General features: G+C 44.8%; 1 protein-coding gene across 1 annotated transcript; it reads right to left on the reverse strand.

The window, feature by feature from the left end:
• Positions 1–16,009: 16,009 nt before the first annotated feature.
• Positions 16,010–25,006, reverse strand: LOC129341960 (extracellular fatty acid-binding protein-like). The gene is made up of 7 exons (XM_054997325.1): positions 24,914–25,006; positions 24,060–24,199; positions 23,335–23,405; positions 21,109–21,219; positions 19,768–19,869; positions 17,564–17,595; positions 16,010–16,095 (listed from the first exon to the last, which is right to left on the reverse strand). Exons 1-6 carry the CDS (start codon positions 24,995–24,997, stop codon positions 17,573–17,575), a joined length of 531 nt encoding a protein of 176 aa, XP_054853300.1. The 5' UTR covers positions 24,998–25,006; the 3' UTR covers positions 16,010–16,095; positions 17,564–17,572.
• Between the last annotated feature and the right edge of the window lie 1,788 nt (positions 25,007–26,794).

The raw sequence follows: 26,794 nt of genomic DNA on the forward strand, positions 1-26,794 counted from the left end.
TGTTTTGTTTCCATGTGGGATATTGACCCACTGCAATTTCTGCCAAGGATAAGGTTTAGCTCCCCACCACTTCATCTGCACTTCCAGTTTCTTAGACATCACCTACCCAGCTTTCACTCTAAAGAGTGATCTGAGGAAGGAAAGAGATATATTCTTCAGAAAATGATGTAAAATTAGGCTTAGGGAGCAGAATCTTGTAAGGTTCCCCTTATTTAGAAGAAGATAATTCTTATTTCCATGGTATGAAAATTTTCAGCAGCTGATTTCTACAGAGCAGTCTCCAGTTAGAGGCCTGAAAACAGGACAGGTTGTTTCTGGTCTGCATGGCTGGCAGCTTGTGAACTGCATGGGCTTAATTACTTCAGATGCAAGCAAAAGTGGTCCCAAGGAAATCTCATGACCCCTGAATCAGATTAAAATAATGAGGAACCAACATTCAGGCAAACCCCTCTGCCACACTGCTCTGTTCCTGATGCAGGAGAGACCAGAGTTGCACCGCATGTGCAAACAGGGGGGGGGGCTCCTACTAAAGTCTCCCTCACAGAGCTTCACAGTTCTGCCACTTCTCCTGCTACCTCCAGGCATTGCCCTATGGTTATTCAAACCAGGAGGCCCACCAATGATTGCTTATAAAAAGTTCACATAGCAGCTCCTTTGAAGGGTGCTGGTATGATGCCTTTGATCACGTCTTTTGAGCTAAACTCTTCGACTATTCCATTCTAGCCACCACAGCTGTTGTTGACAATGGAATATACCACTCTGTTCCAGCCTGTACCTCTACTCTAGGACCATACCTTCTTTCAGTTAAACACTGAGAACCTTTCCCTCTGTTTGTTTGAATGAGCCAAGAAGGTCAGGGGTACAAGTAGCAAGTCTCAAGTCACTAAAAATCTTGTCCATATGATCCTCAGCTGGTACAAACTGAAATGTATCCATAGGAATGTGACAAGATGGAGATCAGGACACAACCAGAACTAAATCTAACCTTGTCAAGATCAAGTCAGAGTGGAAGTGAAAAACTAATGGTGAAGAGTTTTGCACAGTGTGTTACTGAGGTCCTCTAACTCCCAATGGGTGCCATGATGAAGTAGGCCACCCCTCATGATTAGAAAAAAGAGACTGCAGATGCCATAGAAAAAGCTCAAAATGGTGGTCTGTTGTAGTTGTCACAAGTTATCCTCTACTGTCACAATCTTAAAAGGAAGCTCGTAGAAAGCCATCAGAAAAGCTCTAAGATTAGGCTACCAGGCCCGCACCCACAAAGCCTGAGAGCTTTCTGGAGTAGAGCCTGGAATGGGGAAACATCACCATGGGAACTAGGGAATTCCTAATGCTTCACAGGGGTCACAGCATCCATGACAGAATTTCCCCCTAATGTTTCTCCTACTGCTCACGTGGTTGAGAGTGGGCAATTGAGGGCACGGGTAGGGATCCAGCCAAAGCAGGCAGACACTTGGTAAACCAAATTAAGATCCATCAGCCTCTGAGAGCAGAACATTTCCTACCCCTGCAGCTGTAATCAGGTTGGCTCCCTAGAAGTCATGAATGAGTGCGTAGTGACAGTTATGGGCTGGGTGAAGGCCAATAAGTTGAAGCATGATCCAGACAAGACTGAGGTGCTGTTGGTCAGTGATGGAGCATATCAGGGACTGAGGACTTTCGAGACAGGGCTACATTGTGAGTGCCTTTACAACTGTGTCTACATTTGGAGGCTCAGGTCTGTACTGTGCTGCCTAACACCTAACAGAAACTTTGGCCAGGGTGCCAGTTACAAGTTTTATTCAGAAGCATGATTTGGCTAGGTAAAGGTAGTCCCCTGTGCAGGCACCCAGTCATTACTGAACCATGGGGGGGGGGGTTGCATCATGATGTTTTCTTGGCAGACTTTTTTGGGGAGGTGGCTTGCCATTGCCTTCCCCAGTCATCTACTTTTTATCCCCAGGAAACTGGATACTGATTTTACCAACCTCAGAAGGATGGAAGGCTGAGTAAACCTTGAGCCAGCTATTTGAACCTGGCTTCTGCCAGGATCGAACTCAGGTAGCAGAGCTTGGGCTGTAGTACTGCAGCTTACCACTCTGTGCCACAGGACCCTTCATGATTTGGCTAAGCTTATTAATTGATCACATCCAGGTTAGATTACTGTAATGCACTCTGCAGGGATGCCTCTGAAGTTAATCCAAAAACTTCAATTAGTACAAAACGCAGCAACTAGGTTATTAGCTGGTGTATGGATGACTTCAAGCCATTAGAAAAGAACTATACTGCCTGTGTTCGGACACAGTTCATAGTACTGGTTCTCAACTTTAAAGCCCTTAATCTCCCTATTTCAGGTGCACAAGGCAAGGAAAGGCAAGTTTCATAAAAGACTTAAGTCTTCAATTGTATGAAGTTGATCAAATGGGATAGCAAGTATCTTGGCTACTGTTTCCACTCCTTCCAAAAAAAGTTTGAAAGCAGTGAAGAAAATTTCACATTAGAATCTTGCATCATTCTTCAAATTCACAAAAATACAGCAAACATAAGTTTTAGGTCTTTTTTTAATTTAGCAGGGAAAACAGAAATCAGGCCAGCAAAGTAGGAGATCATTGGGAGGTAAGTGGAAATACGCAGTAAGGATCATCCGAACAACCATGATACTGTAGAGGTGTGGGATGATGCTCTGAAGAGGTTGTAACTTCCCTGTGGAAGGCAAAAAAGACTGTGTGAAAAAGTTTTGGGGCCACAGAAGCTAAACTTTTAAAGAAGAAAGCCTGCCTTGGTGTGATCCCCTTTTTATATTCCTTCAAGTACACTTATCCTCCTCCTGTATTCCCTAAAAAGGGCAAGAACTCAATAATACCGCACTTACTAATATGAACAAAGGTCTTATCACTTCTGATTTCTTCGACTGTACCTACCTGAGTCTCACTCAGGGCACTGACCTGAGAAAGAAAAGAGATATGATTATCATAGTTTATTTCTATGTTGTGATCTGGGTCCTTGCCACACGATGTGGCTTCTGTGGCATCATGTCCTCCATCTGCCATCTGTTGATTTCTACAGTTCAACTTGCAATTACAAGAACAGGAGCTGGCTAGGTTTTGTTGGTAACCTTTGAAGTTCTTGGCCATAAAAACATGATTTAAGATGCATGCGAAAAGAAGCCCCAGGGAGATCATACAAAGAGGATTACTAGAGGATCCTACCACCAGCCAGTCTTCTGATGAAAATGATGGGACACCTGCCTTTTTATCTTAGAGCTATACCACAAGCCCAGGAGATTAGCCTAAAGTCAGAATCTGGCTAGAGATGAGCAGCCATTCCTAAATTTGGACCCGGGGGGGGGGCATAAGGGAGGTCTTAGTGATTTCAGGGCCTGGGCACAAGTCAAGGATGCCCCCCACAGTTTCAGAGCCGGGGCTATGGAGATGGGAAATCACTACCCCCAAAGAACAGGCATCTTGCCTAAAAAAGACTAATGAACACATGCTATCCAGATAATAGTAGCTAATGGTGTAATGAAGTAATCAACTTACAGGTAATGCTGGGTTGAACTGGTGCTGTAGCTCCAGATGTTGGCTCCAGACGTTAGCTCCCAAAAGTGTTAAGAACTGGAAGCCTCCCCTGCACTGGGCTTGTATGACAGGGTAGATGCTGTGAAATTGGCTGGCTGTGAGGTCACAGGTGCTCAGCCTGTCTTGCAGTCAGATGTACATCAGGGAAACTCACCTTAAACAGCACTTATTCACTCCGCACTGCAAGGGTGGAGAAGGAGATTCCAGTTTCCCTCCCACCCCGCTTTTGGCAGTGGAAAAAGTGGCATGGGGTTCTTTTCACCCCTTTTTCCCAGTACATGGAGCCAGAGAAATGGGGCAAAAAGCCCTATCACCACCATTTGCACTGGCAAAAGTGGGGTGGGAGGAAAACTGGAAACTCTGTCTCCCTCCTCACAGCCAGGATTACCATTCCTCGGGTTGCAGTGGGGATCCCTGCTACCAGCAGCTGCTTCCTGCCACCACTCAGCTGGCCAGTGGGGGTTAGAAAATGGGGGGGGGATGTCAGTAGTGTCCTGATACACTGACATCGCTCCCTGAGTTTCGTCCATATACCACAGCATCCCCGGCATCCCCTGGCAACATATTGACATCACTTCCATGTGCACAGAAGTTACGACAGTGTGACACCAGCAATGTGATGATATTACCAGTGAGCCCCACCCTGACCCAGTATGTCCCCCCAACAGCTAGTTGCAAGACGGACCCGACAACCCTACCCACAGTGCTCCCTGGGACTGCTGAGTGAACAAGCGCTGTTTAAGGTGAGTTCCACTGATGTATGTCTGATTGCGAGTTAGTCATATGCCTGTGACCTGGCACATGTCGGGTGCCTCATGCACCTTAAGTCTTGATTAGCAAAACATGGAAAATCCCAAAGTTTCATAGTGCTGCCAGTCCTCAGAAGGAGCCAGTGTTTGACACTGTTGACGTTTTTGTACATGAAATGCACTCTAAGGCCACTCTACAGTCAAGGCCGGCACCAGGGTTTCTGGTACCTGAGGTGTGAGGGGGGGCAGCTTCAGGACTGCTCCTGCCCCCTCGCACACGCACCTGGACTGCAGGGCAGTGGGCGGCTGGGTGGGAGGGTTGAGAGGCTGCCGGCCCAGCCAGGCACGGCGGGTGGCTGGGGAGGCATGCGTGCATCCTCCCAGCCCTCCCACTCCATTGCTCTGTGCACCGCACTAGACACTTGCCATGCCTGGCCCATGGCTGCTGCTCCCGGCTGGGTGTGTGTGTTGGCGGTGGCAGCAGCGCAGGAGAGCTGGGAGGCTGCAGTAGCTGCGGGCCAGGCATGGCAGGTGGCCGGGGCAGCATGCGGGCAGCTTCCCATCCCTCCCAGTCAGTCGCCCGCACGCTGCTGCTGCCACCTGTGTGGCGTGCGCCCCCAGCACCCCCCCCCCCCCCGGCACCTCAGCACTGGAAGCTATCGCCGGGCTTGCCTCAGTGGAGGTGCCGGCCCTGTCTACAGTATCTTGATAAGCTAATGTGGGATTAGCAAATATTAGTAAAGATTATGGATTAATCATAGCAATAATAGTAAGCTAGCAAGAAGCATAAGATGGATTCTTTATGTTTTAAAGTAACTGGTCTCTGTCTTTAGCCGCCACCCCCTTTTCTCCCTAGCTGTACATGGAAAGAAAGAATGTCTATCCTTGAAGATAGATAACTGGACATTCCTGCCAGTATATGAACAGGGCAAAGCTAGAGACAAAGGGAGAATTATAAGTTCCACCCCTTCCCCCTTTTTGGAGAAGAGAGTTTGTGTAGAAAAGTAACCAGTTGTGGAATGAAGGAAGATGCTGCTATGGAGACCAAGAAAGGATGGTACATGATGTTGTCGCGAGACTGAACGGTGGACAATAGTCCAATGTAAAGGTATAAAAGTGATCAGGTGCCTTATTCTGAATGTGACTTTCGTTTCTCCAAAATGATGTCACAAGCCCTTAAAAGAAGCATGTGCTCCTTTGTTCTGTGGTACATTCTAAGCTCATTTTGTAAGCTGGTACCCTATATTTGCAAATATACTCTGTTACAACAGCCCTTGTCTGTCTCATCTCTCTTTTGCTCAGAAGATTGGAAGGGGCAAAGGGAAAGAGCACTTTTTTGTGCAACACTAAGAACCTAAGATTCCTAGTAAAAGCCTGAAAGTGCATGACAATTTTCCACTGACAGAGGCCAAGCTCTGTAGCTTTCCCTTATAGAGAAATTGCTCTTACCTGTTCTCTTCTCATAGTGAATTTTTGTTGCAGAGAATTGCATGGATGTGATGTGATTCATATACTTTTCTTTCACAGCATCTGACACTCGAGGTTCCCTGCCTGCAAACCCAAAGAATTATGACCAAGGTTCATTTTTGAATAGACCCCTTGAAGATGCTCAAAAGTGCTTTGGCCTCCATAGGTAGTTTCTTTGTCATGGGGAGTGAAGTCTAGCCACACCAAGATAATAGTGGCCTGGTCAGTAATGGTACCATCCACCATTTGCTACACTGTGGTGGTGAATAAGGTTGGGCCCTTGGGCTGTGTGGCTGGACTAGGCAGCTTTTTTCCCCAAAGGCTATCCACTGGAGAATGCCATAACATTGGTAGCAGTGTGGTATAGCAGTGCTAGACAAGGGGAATCCTCTAATCTATTCCCACCTATAAAACAAATTCAGAGGCCTTGGATGTCAAGCCTAAGGACTAAAATACCCCTATGGATGGTGTGTATTTTTTAAAAAGATAAATAGCATTGGAAAGGGGGCAGCTTGTAGAGTAGAGAAGCAGCAGATGGGGAAAGAGTAAACCATCTCTTTCTCTCTGCACTACAAATCACTCCCCCACCAAACTACTTTTCCTGAAAAGAAGCAGACTGGGGGGGAGGGGTTGTTGTACTCCTTTGCATGCAATGTACAGTTAGGCCTAATCAGGGCTTTTTTTCAGCTGGAACGTGGTGGAACGGAGTTCCGGAACCTCTTGAAAATGGTCACATGGCTGGTGGCCCCGCCCCCTGACCTCCAGACAAGAGGGGAGCTTAGATTGCCCTCTGCACTGCTGAGCGGCGCGGAGGGCAATCAAAATTCCCCTCTGTCTGGAGGTCAGGGGGCAGGGCCACCAGCCATGTGACCATTTTCTCTGAGGGCAACCCACTGAGTTCCACCACCTCTTTTCCCATAAAAAAGCCCTGGGCCTAATAAGCTTATCACTAGAAGAAAAACAGACCACCATAACATATTAAGGCTTTAGATTAAATCAAACATCAGAGGGATTTTGAGGAGAGCCAACTCTACTCTCATTTGGGGGAGTAAGGAGGGTTCTGTGAATATCTAGGCTGTTGTTGAATATTATTTCAAAAGATATTTTAAAAGAATTTTGGGATGCCTAAAATGAAAGATCTAGAAAAATTATCAGAGAAATCAAAAGAGTTTCAATAATGTTACCAACATTTCTTACTTTGGGAGGAAGAAGCATGCCTACTTACTGTATAAATGCAGAACATTGGTGCCTTCTGCTGCAACATGAAAAATGCAGTAACTGGCATAATCAACGTCCACCATGCGTATAGTGCTCAAACCGCCTACATTCAAAAAACGAAACAACAAAAAATGCATTACATGTGAAAATCTGCCCATACAATTACAGAAAAACTTTGTTCACCACCACCCAGCTGGGCAATGGCAGGGATGCCAATGACCTAGGTGGTACCACATAAGTCTCCTGCATCAATGCTGGCCAAGTGACTGGAGGGCGTGCCACGTGAGTCACTTTTATGTACACCAGAAGAGTCACTTGCAAGGGTGCTGCATAAGTCACTTGCATACCTGCCAGTTGGGGGAGGGGCAATCTCGGCTACTGGCTGACTGGGGGAGGAGTGTTCACAAGTTATAGGCACACCAGGTGAGTGACTCAGGGAGTGCTGCGCAATGGCATACATACCAGCTGAGTGACTAGCAGGGAGCATCAAGTCAGTCATTCAGGCGCACACTGGCTGAATGACTTGGAGGATGGTGCTCGAAAGAGATGTGTGTACCCATCAGCCGAGTGACTTGGAAGGGGAGGGTGCTACATGAGTCACTCACATACATGCAGAGGTTCTTTGTGAGCGACTCACATGCCCACCAGATGAATCATTTCTGCTGGGCAATGACGACAAAGCAGCAGTACCAAGTGGGCAGCCCCTAGGCATGTCCCAGCCTAGTCCCCTGGGCATGGCCACCAAAAGCTTAATGCCATCTAGCTGCAGGGTAAAAGCTTTGTTAACGGGCATTTTTCCCATTCCCCATGGATGACGGTTAACAAAGCTTGTCATGTACTAGAATATAGTGCAAATTTCTCAAATCAAATTAAACCACACTTTGGATGCACCCAGCACTCTGGGTCCCTCAGGAGGGGAATGCCCTGTGCAATGTTGAGTCCCTCCTTCTGCCTGTACGTGGGTAGTGCTATCACCACAAAGGAGGGAGGAGACACCAGGATGTTCTGAGGCAGCTCTGACAGATGATGGGGAATATTGGACATATCACCTTTGCTCCCATCCCTGAGCCCTGACTGGTTCTGCAAAGGAGAGGCTGAGAAGCAAAATTAATAGAACCAGCGAGTTGCAAGGAGGATGCCTGCCTGTTGCTCAGTCAGCTCAACAAGGAACTCCTCCTTGGAGGAGAGAGGCACTCCTATGAGGCAGCAGACCCCACAATAGACTGTCAGAGAAGGAGACCTTGCAGGACTATGTGCTTCAGCTGCAGGCAACTCACACATCCATCTCGCTGATTCTCTTTCTGGGTACGTTCCTGGCAGGGGTGGTCAAAGCCACAGGGCAGTTGCCTTAGGCTCTGTGCTAAAAGAGGCCATGCTGGGAGTCCCCAACTGCTGCCCTGAAGCCCCCACTGCCATGGAGCCACTGATCTCCTGCTCTGCTTGAGATGCAGGTGCAGAGAGTGTGATCAGCTGGTTGGGACCCCCAACCAGCCTACAGCTGATCCAGCCAGCATAGAGGGGGAGAGTGATCAAATGTAAGCCTATGGGACCCCACCTGATGGTCCTACAGCTGATTGCCCTCCCTCTCTCTGCTTGAGTGATTATGACCCCCCATCCTCAAATCTTGCACAGTACCCCAGAATTACTAAGATTGCCCCTGTTGCCATATGCACAGGTTCCACACATGCACACCAGCCTCTATCCCTAGCTGAGGGGTAGTGCCATCTCCAGAATCAGATGAGTTCTTCAGGAAGACTATTCGTCAACATTGAGGAAACATTTAAAACCAGATCTTAGCTGTGCCTCTGCATTGTATTGTCTGTGTGTCTGCCCCGGACTCCTGTCAGGCATTGTGTCAAAACTTAAATCCCAAGATTCATGGGCGGATGGTAGATGGAGAGAAGAGGTTTGAATCCTCCTCCAGGCCGTTTTTTCAAGCTGAAATGACACCAGGGAATTGTTATTTGCCCCCACTGGATATATTTGCATGCACTCTGTACTGATAGGAGGATGGGGCTACACATAGAAGTATTTACAGTAAAGGAGCAAATAGCAGCTTCCCAAAGCCTTTTCAGATTGGGAAAATGGAGCGGGGAGAAGACTTAAGCCTTCCCTCTCCATGGCACCAATCTGAATCAGAACGCCTGGGGAGTCAGTTTAAGTACAGGCCTCCCAGAGCATGTCTGGCAGGGTCCTCAGAGAAACAGGGCCTAGAGACTCTAACTACATATTACACTGTTGATGTCTCCACTCCAGGCTTATATACCGCTCTTCTGGACAGATTAGTGCCCCACCCAGAGCGCTGAACAAGTTAGTCTTATTATTATCCCCATAATGCAGCTGAGGATCTGGGGCTAAGAGGAGCGGCTTACCCAAGGCCACCTACTGAGTTTATAGCAGTAGTGGGATTCAAACCAGTAGAGTACTGATTCACAGCCAAACCACTTAACCATTGTGCTACAGCAGTTCATATATGACTATATGTGGTCAGAGCTGTTGTTGTCTCATTCACTCTTGAAGTAATGCTTAAACAAAACACAACATTTATTTAAAGATGTGGAAAAGGGATATACAACTGGGTGTTTGCGAACAAAACAATGTTATTATGAGGCTCCCCCTCCTCATAATAACAGTGTTATTATGGGGAGGGGGGTTACTTTTTCTAAAAGTCTTTATATGTGTTCAAATAGTTTGCTAACCTGTTCATGTATTTTTCTTTTTTAGGAAAGAGATAGGCTAGAATAGCTGCTCAGGGGATGAGTGTTTTAAGAAAGGGAGGCAGGGCTGTGGGCTAGGCCTCTGCACTGCTCAGCCAGTCTAGCCTACTTGACAAAGGGAATGGTGATGTGTCATGGGACTTGAGTGTCAGGGTTTAGTGTGAAGCTAGGTGTGAAGCTAGGGTTTAGCTTCACACCTAGCAGAAGAGAAGAAACAGATAAGTGCCTGTGTGGAAAGAAAACACAGCATTTAAGGCTCTAGGGGTGTGCAGTCAGATATCGCTGACCAGATAAGATGCCAGATATTTACGTTATCTGCTCAAATTGGTAATATCCCTGATATGACTCCTAATTCTGATGATAACATTGGAAGTGGGAGTCAGGTCAGAGACAAGACAGAGTAGCGGCTAGTGAGCAGGAAGTGACCTCCAGCTGAGAATCAGGCCTTGGCTCTAAAGGTATTATTTTCTATGGGGTAGACCTGGCCTCCCCAGTCTGAAGGGTAGCGTGGGGTAGTGGTCTGCTGCTGTGTACGTATACCTCTGTGCCTCCATTTGTATTCTACCTATATATTTTTATAAATGAAGCAAATACCACAAAAACAATAGGTCTCTGGTGCTCTCTCCTCCAAATAGAGCAAGTACTATCCAGTTTGCACAGGTAAATTAGTGCTAATCCCCCTGGAACTTGTCATCACTGAGAGAAATGGGGCACCCATAACAATATATTGCTATTGAGTGCAAGGCAGAAGTGTGCCTCCAATTTTAATCCAAAAGTAAACTTGTCTCAAGTCAACAAAAAGATTGGAAACTACTTACTGCTTTTGTAGACTAGAAGCCCTGAAACAGGCAATGAAAATGATTAGGCTGACTTCTCATGGTGTTTACACACCCATTTCCTTTGTTCGACTGTTCCCTCTGGTCAATCAGGTTTTGGAAATAATGCAAAAACCTGCCAAGCTTGTTGACCAGAGTCAAAAGTGGAATGAGTGTCCGTATCACTGTTATTGAACCTTTTTCAAACCACCTTCAGCTGCTCTCTGGAAACAGCTCTCCTCTGCCTTAAACATAAAGAGGAAGAAACTAATCATACATACCAGTAGTTGTGAATTTACCAGGTTCATCAGTCTGTGACAAATGAAGTTCATGTGACCCACAAACGCCATTTCTAGAAAGGAAAGGAAAGGTCATTAACCCCAAAGTAGGCAAAATTCTCCCTCCTCTATCCCCATATTTGGGGCAATGGGGGCTGGACAGTGAGAGCAATTGTGTTGTCTTTTCACACCCCTTTCCTTTTTTCCAACTGAAACTTCTTTTCTCTTGTTTAGAGTGTTCTACTCAGGAGACCCACATGGAGTTTATCAGGAGACTCTCTCTCTCTACCCAACTTACATTGTTGGAAGATAAAACAGAGGAAAGGAGTACCATGTATGAATTCCTAAGAGGAAGGGGAGGCTCAACGTTAATAACTAGGTGGGCCAATTGAATGAGGCAGGAATAAAGCAATAGAAAAGACTGCAGTCACTTCAGACTGCACATGCTCGCCCAAAGTTCTTGGCCAAGTAATTGTTGTGTGCTGGTTTTCTAGTTAAAAGGGGTATTTTTACATGTGGGAGCATTCATAATTCTGATCCTCAAGTGATATATTCCTTTTTGGCCGCCTCGTTCCAATGTATGTGAGAATCAGATGTGAATCACTGCACAGCAACATCCTAGAACTCGGACAATGCTCCAGCAATCCTGGTTATCCTTTCTGCTCTTTTCCATTCACTCATGACCTGGCTAATTCACGTATTTTCTACCTCTGAAATGGTATGTACTGCAAGGAGTGGTAAAATGCTACTGTTCAAGCTGTAGTAATTTCCCACCCTGGTACACTGTATATAGAGGAAAGGCTGTTACTCTTTCACCCTGGGACATTACATTCACAAAATTTTCCACAATGAAATTGCGCAAAATAAAATTTCATCATCTGAAGATATCTGAATGTTAGCTTTTAGATGCTGGTACCAAAATAGGATCCCTTGTTTTCAAAACTGAAATGTGAGATCATGATAAAAAATAACCCAGTTTGATCTTTTGAAGCAAGCGAACATAAACTATATTAAATTATAATGCCATCACCTGCCAGATTGTGTGAAGTATCGACTTCACAACCCATATTTAATATCAAGTTCTGAAAGTTGATACTTTGATTTCTTAAAGGAATATACACTTTATTCAATTATAAAGCAAATCATCTACTGGTATTAATGACTCTTGCAAAATCTTTGAGTTGCAAATGACTATAATGTAAACCAAGTATTTGCTTGTTATCTATCCAAGCCAAATAGGTTAACTATCAAAATTTACAGAGGAGAATTTTTATATTAAAATCATTTCAGTTCTACTTTCAACATACTTAATTTCCTGAACAAACTTGCAAACTGCAGCTTTCATTGTAGATGGTTGGTTCACAAAACAATTGGATCTCTCTTTATAACTGGACTGGATTTCTCTTTACAAAGCAACACTAAGAAACTTACTGAATATAACGGACTTTGACAAGTAAATCTCCGTTAGCTGAAGGCTCCACCACGTTGTCAAGGACTTCAACGTCTTTCAGTCCCTCTTGATTCATTACCAGTGCAATGGAATACCACTTCCCAGCGATCTAGAATGTGGAATTCGCTATAAGTAACCAAAGATAGCATAACTAACAGTGCAGTCCGATGTACAGTTACTCCAGTCTAAGCCCATTGATTTCAATAGACTTGCACTGTAAGTATATAATTTGAAACGATTATATCTAGGAAGCACTGTGAGGTTACTGTTGGAGCCGTCCACACACTGGGCATTCTAGCCCGACTTTATCACATCTCCTCCATCCCCATTACTGCCCTTCATTTGTTTGTACCTGAATAAATGAATTCTGGTTTATGAACGCATCTGCCACAATCTATTTTAAGTCTTTAAGCTGCCGCTAGACTTTTGGTGTTTTGGTTGCAATAAACTAACATGGCTGCCTTCTGGAACCAGTCAGGAAGAAAGCTGGAAAAGTCTATGCTTCCTTCTGTGGGGATACTCGGGTCAGCATCCTGGGCTTTAAGCCCTATTAAGAGTTCATGTTGCTGTTACCTGCTGGACATCAAAGCCCGTCTGTATGGGAATGTTGGCTCCAGCATGAAGCAAGCAGACAGAGGTCAACACAACAGTCAACAGCACAGCTGCCATCCTCATAGCGGTCCTTTCTTCACATCAATGAGGGGATGCTTTCAAGGGCCAAAGGAATCACAGCGCTTTAATTCTGCTTCACTTTATATCCCTTCTCACTTTCTTCCTAAGTTCACCTCATTGAATACACTTCATCTCCAGGAACCAGTTGTGCAAAATGATAATGTTTGAGATAAACAAGGGTTATTTGAAGAAATAATTGTTTCTGCATATTTGCAACCCTCTAGAACACTCTGTACATGGCAACCTATTCTGCAGAACTCTAAGGAGGCAATCTTTTATCATATATGCCTTCAAAGATGTGGGTAGTAGTTCATGATGGGCTGCAGTATTGGATGTTGAGTCAGTGATCAAAAGCTGCAGAGAGCCCTTTGAATGTTGGGATGAAGGTGCATGTGCACAGGTCATTCTGTACAATCAAAGGTTTGGTCTGCCAAAGTCTCCCCACCTCCAAGCAATATTTCAAATAGCAGCAGACAGAAGGGCCATGGGGAATATTTTCCTACTTCAATATTAGCTTCCAAAGTAGAATGTTCTACATAGCCAGAGAAAAGGACCAAAAAAGCAAATATTTTGTTCCCTTGACACTGCTCAGCTTCCCTCACCCCGGTCTGGTGCTTCTTGTTGCTGCTGTTTCCCCCTGCTTTCTTTTCCCTCACTGTCCTTGGTCTCAGTTGCCAGCCAGGGATGCCATTCTCTTGGCACTGGAGAGGGATCTTCCACTGTTAGCCAGTGCTTCCTGCCATGGCTCAGATGATCAGTGGAGGGGGGAAAGGATGGAGAAATGGGGGCTGGGGAATGGACAGCATCCCAAAGCAATGATATTTCTTCCCATGCAACCAGAAGTGATGTCACTGGGGGATACCAGGATACTCTGGTAATTGAGCAAAACTTTATGGTTAAATCTGGGTTTTGTCCAAATACCAGACAAACCCCAGCATCTCTGACAACATGCAGATGTCACTTCCAGATGCACAGGGAGTGACGTCAGTGAGCCCTCCACAACTTGGTAAGTCCCCTGACATACCAGCCAGAGGGGACCTGGCAATCTCATTGCCAACTCTGTGACAGATTTCTATCAGTTATGTTAATTGGCAGAAGTCTTGGGATGGAGACATGATGGGGGCACCTTTGGGCAACATGATGGGGGCACCTTTGGGCAACAGTGGAACTAGGAAATCCTGGGTCAGGTGGTGCCAGGATGCTAACTTGTCTGGATGCTTAGCATATTTTTCAGTTTATTCAGTTGGAGGATAAGGACAGAATCCTAGGAGGTTTGAGGCCTACCACCTGCTTTTATAACCTCACCCTTCCTGGCTAATTAAATATGCTGAGGGTTGCTAGTTGCCTGGGTTCGAGAGATAATTAAAAGTGCTGTGATGGTGATACTAGCTATGGGGCAACCAGGGTTTCTGGAGATTGCCATAGGCCAACATACTAATGGGTGGTAGACCTGACCTCCAGAGCAAAAATGTATCGCTAGAACTCTGTACCTGTTCATGTTTGCACACTTTTATTCATGCTTTTTGTTTGATAACTGTTAGGATCAAAATGATAGAACAAGGTGTGGGATTAGCAAATTTTTAGTGGAGACCTTGAATCAATAATGCAATTATGAATTAAGCTAGCAAGAGGAAAAGAATGGATTTTTATGTTTTAAAGTAACTGGTCTCTGCTCTTTAGCCACCCCCCCTTTTCTCTAGTTGTTTATGACAGAAGAAATGTATGTCCTTGGGAATAGATAACTGAACATTCTTATGATGCAGAGGCAGAGACAAAGGGAGAATTGTAAGTCCTCCCCCCCTCCTCTTTGGAGGAAGAGTGAGTGTGTGTGAAAGTAACGAGTGACTACTGTGAAGACAAAAAAGAGTAATAAAGCTGTCGCGAGTGAGAAATGGAGAATAGCCTATCCATAGGTGTAAAGAGATCACATGTTTTGTTTGAATGTGAGTTTCGTTTCTCCAAAATGATGTCACAAGCCCTTAAAAGTAACATGTGCTCCTTTGTTCTGGGGTACATTCTGAGCTCATCTTGTAGCCTGTACCTTATATTTGCAAATATACTTTTTCACAACAGCCCTTATCTGTCTCATCTCTTTGCTCAGCGGATTGGAGGGGCAAGGGGAAAACACTCTTGTGTAACAAAGGGACCAAATAGACCGTTGGAATGCAATTTTATCAGGTCATCAAGTTCCTCCAGCATTTGTGTATTAAAAGTGTTTCCTATGTCCACTTTGTTCCAGAATTGCATGTAAGCTCTGATGTGCAGTCGATGCTCCTGCACTTGTGTGATCATCCTCATTCATTTGAGTATAGGGGGTTATTTCCACACAGACAAATGGAATTATAAGAGCTTCATGCTAGTTTCATTTAAATTAAGTGAAAGCGCACACACACAAAAATTACTAAAGCAAAAATTAGACTTTAGAACAGGTGGTTGTCTTGCATTCCATACAACACCTTGCACATTGTTGCACTCAACTAATAATACCTACGCCAAACTCCTTGTCCATCTAGACCAGCCCTGCACATCCCATGATTCACAAAGCCAAATGCAATCTGATGCTTTTTGCAGCCAAACAGACTATGCTTATGCTCTTCATCTGGGACTCTCAGGTCAGGGGGTAGGGGAGTTGGCATGCACCTGACACAATGCATGGCTGGGGGGGCATTGTGCACCATGCACAATGCATGGCTGGGGGGGGGACAGGTTTGGCTGGGTGGGCCACAAACTCTGCATGGCTAAAACCAAACCCCATTCTGCCTTCTCTGAGTACCAGCAATTGTCCATGGACTCAAGCATGCAGACTTTTCCTCCAGCATTACTCTATGAAATCCTTTTATTGGAGATAGAACCAGTAACCTTGTTTAGATATCTTCCCAATCTTTCTTTTTATTTAATGGGGGGGTTCATTTATAAATGCACTATCAGTGATTTTCCCAGGGCCCTGAGCCTTCATTCCACGTAGGAATATCTTGCAGTTCCTTCCTGTTCCTCCAACACATATGTACAACACAAGGCCTTTGGGGTACGCAGTTTCTAGATCTATTTATTAAGAGCATAAGGAGACTTCTGTCCCAGACTGGACAAAGGTCAAAACAGGAAAGAACAGAGCACCGGAAAGAACTTTTCCCAAGTTATTGCTGGAATCTTCTGGTGAATCAGCAGCAGCCACCTGTAGTGCAGGGAGGGTAGAAGTGAACACATTAATCTGCTTCAAAACAAATTATTTCATCATTCCATCTGTCCCAGTACAGTCTCTCCTCACTGACAATAGTTCTCCGGAGTCTGCTTTTGAAAGGGACAGGATTGCTAAAAATGCATTAAGTATCCTTGCTTATCCATCCATGGTAACAAAATTCACTCAGCAAAACAATATCTTTACTTTTCTGGTCAGCAATTAAATATGCCAGAAAAACAGGTGTTTGGTTAGGGAGAACTATACAAAACCCAGCCGCTAACTGCCAGAAATAAAGATGATCCAAGCTGTTGATTAGAGGTACAGAGTCAAACTGGCTTCTGAAATTTTCCCTGGCTCACAACTGCCATCGTAAGGGCTAGAAACTTGGTTTTGTTTTTTAATAGAACGCTGAGATTCTCTCTCTCTCTCTCTCTCTCACACACACACATACACACACATACACAGGTTTTCTTTTTATTACAGTCTTGTTTGAATAAAAAGTTCAAAGAACTGTGAATATGTATGACCTAATATACTAACTCCCCCAAACTGTCTGTGGTGCGCTTCCAGTGAAGAGGAGCAAATGAGACTGAGGCTTGCATTTCTTTCTGGACAGCTTTCCCAGGCAGAGGCTGTAAAGATAAAGCCTGAGCCATTCTTCCCATATGCTTTGAAAACATGCCACGCCAAGACTAGGGGTCCTATTCCCCCAGTGGGGAAAGGGGATCCCCCCCACCTCTGCTCTCCGCAACCGCTCACCTGGCCGGCAGGGAGAAAGATGCAGGGAGCTGGCCTGGGAGGCAAGGAACCTCCAGGGCATGATTTCAGCCAACACGCTCCCAGCAGGTGCAGTAACATCACTTCCTCAAGTGACATCATCACGCCCAACAGCAGGCATGCTCCTGCACTTTGCATGGGCCAATTTTGACCCTCAATGAGGTCGTTCTATGATTCAGTGGGCTACATTGGCCCCACACAAAGTGCAGGAACACGCCAGCTGCTGGTGTGATGACATCACTTCCTAGAAGAGATATCATCATGTCAGCACCAGGAGTGCACGGACTTCGTGTGCACATGGGATTAATCCTCCAGGTCAATGCTGGGTCATTCCCCCCGCCCCCACCAGGAGGGTACAGGGACCTGGGAGCCCTAACCAAGACAGACACAAAATTTTAAAAACACATTTAGCAAGTACCTTCCCTGCAATGTAAGATCAACATCACAGTTTGCATTATAGACTTGCACACAGTCCTTACCAATAAAACAAATATTTTTTTAAAAAAAAAAAAATCTAAAACAGCTTTGGGGATTTAGTTGGGAAAGGAAGGTTGGTGTCATCTTCCATGACTGGTTTTTCTGCTTCAAATTGATTATTTTAGGAGGAGATTTCCAAACCAAGCCCACTGCCCTACAAAGTTTCATCTGCGTTTCTCTGACAATGAATTAATTATTTGAAACTCACCTCTTCCTCTTATTCCACATTTTCACAGGCCACTATGGAAACAAATTGTAAAAGGAGTGTATGTCTATTGCATTAATGTCAAATGAAAAGGAAACAAACAGAGAAGCATGCATTGCTTCATTTTTAGCACACACAGAGTAGCCAAGGTTCCAACACACTCTGTCCTGGAAAAGACACATGAGTGTATCCTGTTATACTGATCAATGAACAAAGGATAGTCATGCATGCTCAGAGGCATAACTTCTATCATTAATTCTGGTGTCTCAAGGACTGGTGATGAGAACAGGGTCCAGAAGAAGACTGAAACACCATCAATAAACATTACTCGGCTCCCTCCTCTGCCTCAGTAGTAATTAGTGGATACAATCAGTACATAGGAAAGCCAGAAGGAAGCACCCAGTAGTACAGACAGCTTACTCCAAGAGAATCTATATGTAAAATCCAAGCCAGGTTGTTATAACTTTTCAGGGTGTTTTCCTGAGAGCCAAATGCTGAATCAGTTCAAATAATGCATCAAATAACGCAGCCTTTCCCTGCCACTCACAGCGCTGTCAACTGCAGCCACCCTGCCATTGGTGAATTCTGCCGGCATTGCCAGCACAATTATGGAGCATTCTCTCTTGGCCGCACCGCACTGGGCTTGAGTGCTGATGCAACTCTCTCACAAAAGTCCTTAGGGTGTGGACTAGTGGCACCACATTTACACAGGCACACAGGAGTCGGCAGCCTGGCAGGCATCAGGATTGCATTGCTTATGTTTTGATGTTAGCCACTTTGGGTGTATTGGGTGGAAAGGCAGCATAGAAATGTTTTCAATAAATAAATAAAATAAAAACTTGCTACACTGATCCATGTCTCAGAACCTTTCAGCCTTGACTGAGGGCCAAGCTACAAGTGACGAATGACACTTGAATGGCAAGTGGATTGAGTGTAGGGCAAGTGAACAGGGATAAATACACTTGCCGTTCAAGTGTCATTTGTCACTTGTAGCTTGGCCCTCAGTGTGTACATAGGACTAGAGATGGGCATGAACCAAACTACGAACCAAAGTTCATGACGAACCAGGCCAGTTCATGGTTTGCAAACCAGCAGTTCGCCAGAGCCCATTTCTGACAAACCGCACGAACTTTGGGCTGGTTCATTTGGTTCGTTTTTTGGTTCGTCACTGCAGACAGCCTGGTGCTGATCAATCAGTTTCCTAGGCAACAGGGGATGGACTTCCTGCAGACCTTCTGCTGACCTGGAAGTGGCCTTCTGCTGGTCTGGAAGGGACCATCTGCTGACCCAGAAGTGACAATTTGCAGACCTGGATGAGACATTTTCATGAACCAAATGAACCAGTTTGCGAACCAGAACAGGTTCATGAAAGTTTGAGGTTCGTGGTTCGTGAAATGCGATGAACCACGAACCGCTGGTTCATGCCTATCTCTACATGGGACCACTCTTGGACAGCTTCCATAGGAGGAGCATGAATCAAGTGAGATTCTGAGGGGATATTACTGCTTGAGCATTCTTACTGCCCTATCTTTCCTTAAATTGTAAGGTTTTGTTTGTTTTATTACCTTTTTTATCAAGAGTTTGTCAGCAAAATTTGAAAGCCACTTTGAACATAGAAAGGGCAGAAAAATAATTTAAATGAATAATATGTTAATTTGAATCTTTTTCAAGAACATTCTGGATATGGTCACATATACACAGCTGCATAATGATTATTTTTGTGTGGCATTTTATCAATGTGGTCTGACACTGGTCTGACACATTGGTATAACACCAAACTTAAATTTTTTTGGCTAGAACCGTACACAATCTCATCAAGATTGCTTTGGGAGAGGGCAGTAGTGTAGCAATGAACATATGTGCATAGGTACTGTAGAAGAGAATAGGGGATAAATAAAGGAACTCAAAGCTATGGCAAACTGCATGGGTACAGTGCACTATATATAATCCAGCAAGCAACACATCACCAAAGAGCAAGAGAGAAATTGAGATTATGAGAATTCTGGGGACATCCCTACATAGGAATGAGTGAACTAGACAACATGGGATATTTCCATCTAAAGAAGAAACCTCACATCTATGAATTCATGCAAGTGTTTGCTTCTTCCCCCATTTCAAAAATCGAAACTCGCCCAGATCTCAGCTGCTTATTGCAGTTCAATTTGATCTACTCTTCACTGACAAGAGCAGCATCTCTTAACTCTTACCTTCAGGGGGGAAGAAGACTGTTTGATCACTCGTCAAGCCTTTGCTCTCAACAACTGCTTTGAATTCTTGCGCAATCTCTTGACTCACCTCACGGTCCTTCGCTGAAACAAACAAACAAGAAGAGTCAGACTTCAGTCCTATATGCATTTCATACCTTCCACCTCTAGAAAGCAGTGGGCTAAATCAAAACACATACAAAACCCTCAAAACATGGGGGTCCAGAAGAGCATGTGGGTGAACTCAGCCCTTCAGCTGTGTCTTCTGAAAAGGAAAGTCTTGGAAAGTTGTAGGCATAATTCTAATTTTGATAGTTCCCGGTACCCCAGCCTGGACCATAGAGTATCCAATACCACCCAGCTACAATGTTAGTTTCTTGCAAGCAGTGGAGAATACAAAGTCAGAAAACATGTTTATAGCACAAAGGCATGTCTCACATAGTAACTGCATTTGTAATATGGAAGTTGTAAACTGTGAAAGCAAACACAAGAGCAAGATATTTCTCATGCAGCTTTTATTACAGAAGTTCATGTATTTTGTGAGCTCAGTAGTCTACTGTAGGTTCAGTCCATGAGTTAAAAGAATCCATACGAGCCCCCAGTACTCAGACCATGCCAGCAAGGTCCCTAAATTCAGATGCATCCCTAGAACTGAAACAAACAAACAAAAACGATAATTGGCTAACAAACATTGCTTGATGTGACAGGTCTGGTAATATAGTTTGTTTGGGGTGCCCGTCTGCTGCATATTCACCATGCATGTTTTCCAAGTTTTCCAAGCCAGAGGGAAAATTTTGGGGGGGAAACAGTGCCTGGTTCATAATGCACCTGAACATTACGAATGGACAAAATTAATATACTATATTTAATTATGAATTCGAAAAATGTTACTAGGCTCCTAAAACTACGGACAGGAAAGCTGCTAGTGATAATAAATAACATCCTGATAGCTCATGTAGTTGCCCTGACCCGGATGGCCCAGGCTAGCCAGGTCTAATCAGATCTCAGAAGCTAAGTAGGGTCAGTGCTGGTTACTATTTGGATGGGAGACCACCAAGGAAGATGGGTCGCTATGCAGAAGCAGGCAATGACAAACCACCTCTCTTGCCTTGAAAGCCCCAGCAGGGGTCACCATAAGTCAACCACAATTTGACAGCACTTTCTCCACTCAGGTGATGCTATATATTTGTGCTAGTACAGTTCCAGACATCTTTGTCTTCCTTCCAGACCTGTGATGCTGTGACTGTTCACTGGAACAGGACATGAAAGGAAAGCCCCAAGAAACTGGGAGCATTTTTTCCTCCAGATGAGGGAGAGGGGGTAGGAGATCATTTGAATACTTACAATAAAGTACCACATGAGTTGAGGTCTTGTCACCCCTTTCTATCTTCACAGAGGAAATGGCATAGTCTTTACAGTTTGACTTCACAATTTCAATGGTTTCCTTACCCATATCTGAAGAAAAGAACAGAAGGAGTCAGAATTTCATTATAAACACCTTGCAGCTGAAGAAGAGAAACTTGGCACCCTTTGACTGGTTTCGACTTGTAAATTAGGGCTGTTTCATTCTACAGTATGTTACTGTTTCCACCTAAATTAATGTATATATAAATACCTATTAATATATTCACAAAATACATCAAAATAATTGAGATATTTTCCTTAGAAATACAATATCTACAATCAGGCTAAGGCCAAAATGCTACGTATCAAATGACTTCCCACCGGAAACGTTTTCCCCAGTTCAGTACATTTTTTCAGACCTGCTGATCAAAATCTGAAATGTTCAAATTCAATACAGAAGGCCACGGGCAGTGCGATCCTGTGGGCTTCCGAGGCACAGGAATAACTGCAGTGCTGCAAGTCTGTTCTCTACGGACATTCTGCAAAGGAAAACAACCACGTGTGCCCCTCTGCAAGGCACAGATGGCATGGCAAAAACACCGGCGTCCATACCAAGCACAGCGATTAGAAGCTCTAAGGCTTCTTTGCCCTAGAAAAAGAACTGAATTTTTTTACCCACGGGAAACAATGGAGAGTGGCTGGGGACACCTTGTTCAGGGGCCCATAGAATTGGACCCCTTGACCCAAACTTTTTGAAACTTGGGGGGTCTTCAGTGGATAGGCAGCCCCCACTCCTCTGCAATTTTGGAGTCATTTCCATGAAAAATGGCCCCCAGCCCCAGCCCCCCCCCCCAAGATTCCTCTATAGGGAATAAGGGAGCTGAATAATTTTAGATTCTGGAAGAAAATGAATCCGAATACTAAACTGGTATTTTTGGACCCAAATGTCTGGAATACTGATATTTATGGAATTCCTGATACCCAAATCTGAAAAACACTGAAGGTTTCTAGCGCACATCCCTACTGGTAACATCCACCAATCAGACAATGGCAGCCAACGCCCCTGTGAGTGGCACTCACAGGTACAGCCAATCACCATCTGCTGATGGGGCCATTGCCCTCGACGCCACTCCCACCCAGCCCTCATGGAGAGCTGGCAGAGAGGAAGGAAAGACTCAGCAACAGTGCAACCCCAAAAGAGGCACATGCCCCATAGGGAATGGCACCATGTAGCAAACAGGATGTCCATTGCTTCCTCAGCAAAGGTCTGATTGCCAGCAAAAGTGCTGTCCATAGACAACCATCCCTGCTCCAAGCCACACATCCTTCCCATGAAAAGTGAAAAATGAAAGACAAAAAGAGAGAATGAAAGACAAAAAGAGAGAGAGGGTGGCCAGCCTCACATCTCCCTACATGCAAGAGCAACATCCTAACCACTGGGGAAAGACAGTAGGTTCCAAGGAGGCATTCCAGCCCCCTTGTGGCCCTGATACCTCCACCAGTCACATGGAAGCAGGCAAATAATATTGCACAATGCCATACTGCTCAGAAAGTGCACATGGCCAAGACCTCTGGGACAGAGTCCCATGCCATGCACCCTACCTACTGAACTATGCAGACTACTGGCCCAGGTTTATGTAGTGTTGGAACAGGTGCTGTGATTGGATGCCGCAGAGGGGGTTTGGCCAATGCTGAAAAGGAAGGTGATTGGGTGAGGCTGTAATTGGCATCCTGTACTCCACCAGGGATTGGGAGCAGGGCTGCAGCTGCGGGGAGCACACATTTGGACAGGGAGGGGGAAAGGGAATAGATTCTTCCACAGCTGACTGATTGTGTAACTAAGGGGTAGTGAGGCAAGGGGGAAGTGTGAACTTTGGAATTTACCAGCTAAGTAATGTATATGCATAAAAATCAGAGTACAAAGTGATTAAACGCATCCTCAACATGTACTGTATACTTCACAATTCTATGCTTAATGACTGGAATTGTCTCTCCATTCTCCCCTGCAGGAAAAAAAAACCCTCTGTGTACCCCCAAGGTTGAAGATGAGATTTGTAAATCACCAAATTTCTGTAAGAGTGGCCAACCTTTTTCCATTTACAGAATTTTGGCTCTGAATCCATAACTTTAAAGAAAGGGCTATGATTTCTATTTTTAATAGGTTTACCAGTTAACACAATCACCAGAATTCAAATGGTTAAAAGATAAAAACTCAGTCATACAGACCAGATGTGCGGGTATACATTCCATTTTCAGTTTGCTGAAAGTCCATTACAACCTTCTTGCATCCATTTGGCCTGCAAAATGAAATGAGGGCAAAGACCATCAGGTCATGAGGATACATGCTCCAGTCCTGGCCATCTTTTATCCTACCAAATAGTCAAGCAAGATGGGCTTTTATAGTCACTGCTTGACTTCCAAACAGAGGAGGCCTGACTTCTGCATCCAACCAATTGCCTGCACTGCCTGTGTACACTGCAGACTCCCTTGAGCAATGAAGACAAAGTTGGCTCTTGGTTTATCCCAACTTATGGTGTCTGATCTCCTTATTCCACATCTGTAGGCAAAAATTCAAATCTATGTTCTAATAAAAATGTTCTGCAACGTACGCAAATATGTATTAAATCTATTGTTTTAGAACAAACAAGACCTAACAACATAGAAAGCTAACAATATGATTGCCTTGACATTTTTACCAACATCTTAAGAAACAGGTTTCACAATCATTCCCATCACCTCTCACTATCAATATTGTGAATGAGAAATGTGATTTTTTTCATTTTCAGAAGAGTGGTTGATTCCCCCCCCCATCCCCAGAATTGCATACCAGTTCTGTCCCTAAGGAAAGTGATAACAGCTGCGTCTGGGGCAGTGATGCCAAACTCTAACATGTAGAGGGAGCATTGAACATGCAGGAAACAGGCATGATAAATGAATGTTGAGTCACTTACGTGGGGAAGTTAGAGGTGACTCTGAATTTCCCTTCCCCTGTGATGCTCAGCGAGGCAGTCACCATCTTCATTGAATCCTTATTTTTCAAAAAATGGTCGCAGTTGCTTGCTAAGGCAATCACGTGCCATGTCCCTTCTATCTAAAAACATAACAATATGGGAGTGATGGATGGCCTTTGCAGAAAGGCTAGCAAAAGCCAATGAATTAAGCAAAAATTCCTGAACATGGCTGCCCATCTGGAACACAAATGTTCCAGCTCTTGGACTCATTAAGGATCACTTCCTAGCAGTGCAGGATGGATGGAGATGCAAGTCCTTATGGGATGGGATTGGAGCATAGGAGCAAGTGCAAAGGAGGTCTAGCAAGGGAGCCAGGTAGAGTTAACACAGGCAGGCAGAATGACTGGAGACAAGGGAAGGAAGTGAAGGGCTTGGAAGGCAGCTGGAGAATCTTATGAATTAAGCCAGAAAAATCTGTTTGCCTGACAAAAGCAGGTTGCCTGACCTGGAAGTGTTTATAGGCAGATGATGTTTGGAGAAACAGCAAAAGGTGTGGGTGAGTGGAGCTATGCTGCAAAGAACCTTAGAAGTAAATACAGCTGTTTCTAACATCTGTCTATAGCCCCCACAAAAGAACACAAATATGGAAGATGCACACTTCCAGTTCTGGTAATGCCTAACAATATAAATGTAAGGAAATCATCATGAACATTATAATGGAAGCACTTTTTTAAAAAGCAGTGGAGCACACCCTTTTCTCAGAATTTGCAAAGATGGGGTTAGTGGATGCAGGGTACCCCTATGAAAATGCACCAGGCGAAACAGCTTTTTTTGGCCTATTTTGGGTTTCTTACCAGCCTCTCATTTCCAGAACATTCGATTTGGGCATGGACGCTGCAGAGCAGGGCAAGCCCCAAACCAAGTAGCCAGACCTTCATCTTCAGTTTTCTTTTGTGCGTGTGTGTTTGTGTGCGTGCCGTCAAGTCGCAGCCAACTTATGGAGTCTTCAGCAAAAGAATTCTGAGAAACTCAAATGAGGTTGACTTGGGTGTTCGGAGGTTTCCTTTTTAATGGAGTTCTTGAGATCTCCCCCCGCCCCACTCCTGACTTGCGTCATATCCCCTCCCCCCATCACCTTTCATCCCCCATTCAGCCACATGCACAACTTCAGAGATAACAGGTTATTATTGACATAGTCATAATTGCTGAAAAGGTCTCTTGATGGATGACCTCACAAAAACAAAGAGCCATTGCAGTTATCCAAACAAAGGGGTAAGGAAGTTGGCCAAGGCCCCAGTGGGCATCTGGCCTGCAGCCAAGCAGAAAATGTTTCAGTCCTGTTATCTAGAAGAGTGGGGGGTGAATATGGTAAGTAAAGGTCAACATGCTAGTCAAAATGAAAAAAATAATCCTTACCTGTTGTTTTCAGGGCTGAATTCTCCACTCTGCCTCTCCAATATACGTGGCAAGAAGCAAGAAAGTCATAGAAGCCGAGGACCCAAGACTGGGCATGCCCTGAAGCATACATTTAGAGATAACATGCTAAGTGATGGAGAACTGGGCCTGCTTGTTGCTCAAACTGGAGAACCAACCCCAGCCTAGAAACAGAGGTGTAGGCTTGTTCCAGGGCCTGCTCTATCCCAGCCTATATTAGGATGATCCCTGCACGTATTGCTGTTTTTCCTGCACTTCCACCCAATAACCAGCTGTAATGAATGGGCTGTCATTTTCCAAGGAGGACTCCAGTCCACACCTGCTGTGGGTAGAAATGAGTGGAATGATCCTGGAAAATGCATGGTGCATTCAGATTCTCTGGTTGGATGTCTGCTGAAATTCAATCTCCCATCCTGAAATCTGCTTCAAATACTATGGAACATGATGCACATGATGCAACCATCTTGGTGTAGATAAGTATCTCTGGGCCCAGTCAGTGCCCAGATGACAGATCTCCTGACAGACTTATGTACACTGCATTGGGCTCCATAACGGAGGATATGTGGGATATAAGTTAATAATGAATAGTCCTGGTAGCGCACTTAGTCTGAGGTCCAGCAGGAATGTGCACTTCAAAAGACCTCCTTTTAATTTCAGGTTAGTTTCTTTTTAAAGGACATGATTTTCTAGGAAGCTTAATTCTCTCTCTCTCTCTCTCTCTCTCTCTCTCTCTCTCTCTCTCTCTCTCTCTCTCTCTCTCTCTCTCTCTCTCTCTCTCTCTCTCTCTCTCGTAATGTTTTGGGGCACAGTTTTCAGTTAAGGAATTTTGAACCCCCCCCAAATCATGCTCTTTTTAAAAAAAATGACCTGAATTTTTTTTAAAAAATGGTTGCCACTCTCCCCTTGTTCCCCCCACCCACTAAAATAACAGGGATGGGAAGGGATGGAGACAGTATGCACCACCAAACAGTTTGGTGGCTTATTGGGCCATTAAGGGCCATTATTTTCTCCTGGGAGACCTGGCTGAAAACTGGAGGCCAGATCTATCCTCATAGAAAATAATAGCTTTTTACAATGTAAAGATCGCACATACCACCAGACTATTGAGACTGCTCCAAATAACGGGTGGTAGAGCAAGTCTCTGGGGTCCAGAGGACAGGTCTACTTCCCATAGAAAAGAATGGCCTTTTAAAGGAACGTGATTTGGAATTACTGCAGAGGCAGGCAGCCCAGCTGCAGCCTCCACATCTCCACCCCTGCAGGCAGAAGAACAAGTGAAGAAATAGGGAGAAAGGGCATTC

Source organism: Eublepharis macularius, chromosome 14 (genome assembly GCF_028583425.1).
Source record: "Eublepharis macularius isolate TG4126 chromosome 14, MPM_Emac_v1.0, whole genome shotgun sequence".
In the NCBI taxonomy this organism is placed as follows: domain Eukaryota; kingdom Metazoa; phylum Chordata; class Lepidosauria; order Squamata; family Eublepharidae; genus Eublepharis; species Eublepharis macularius.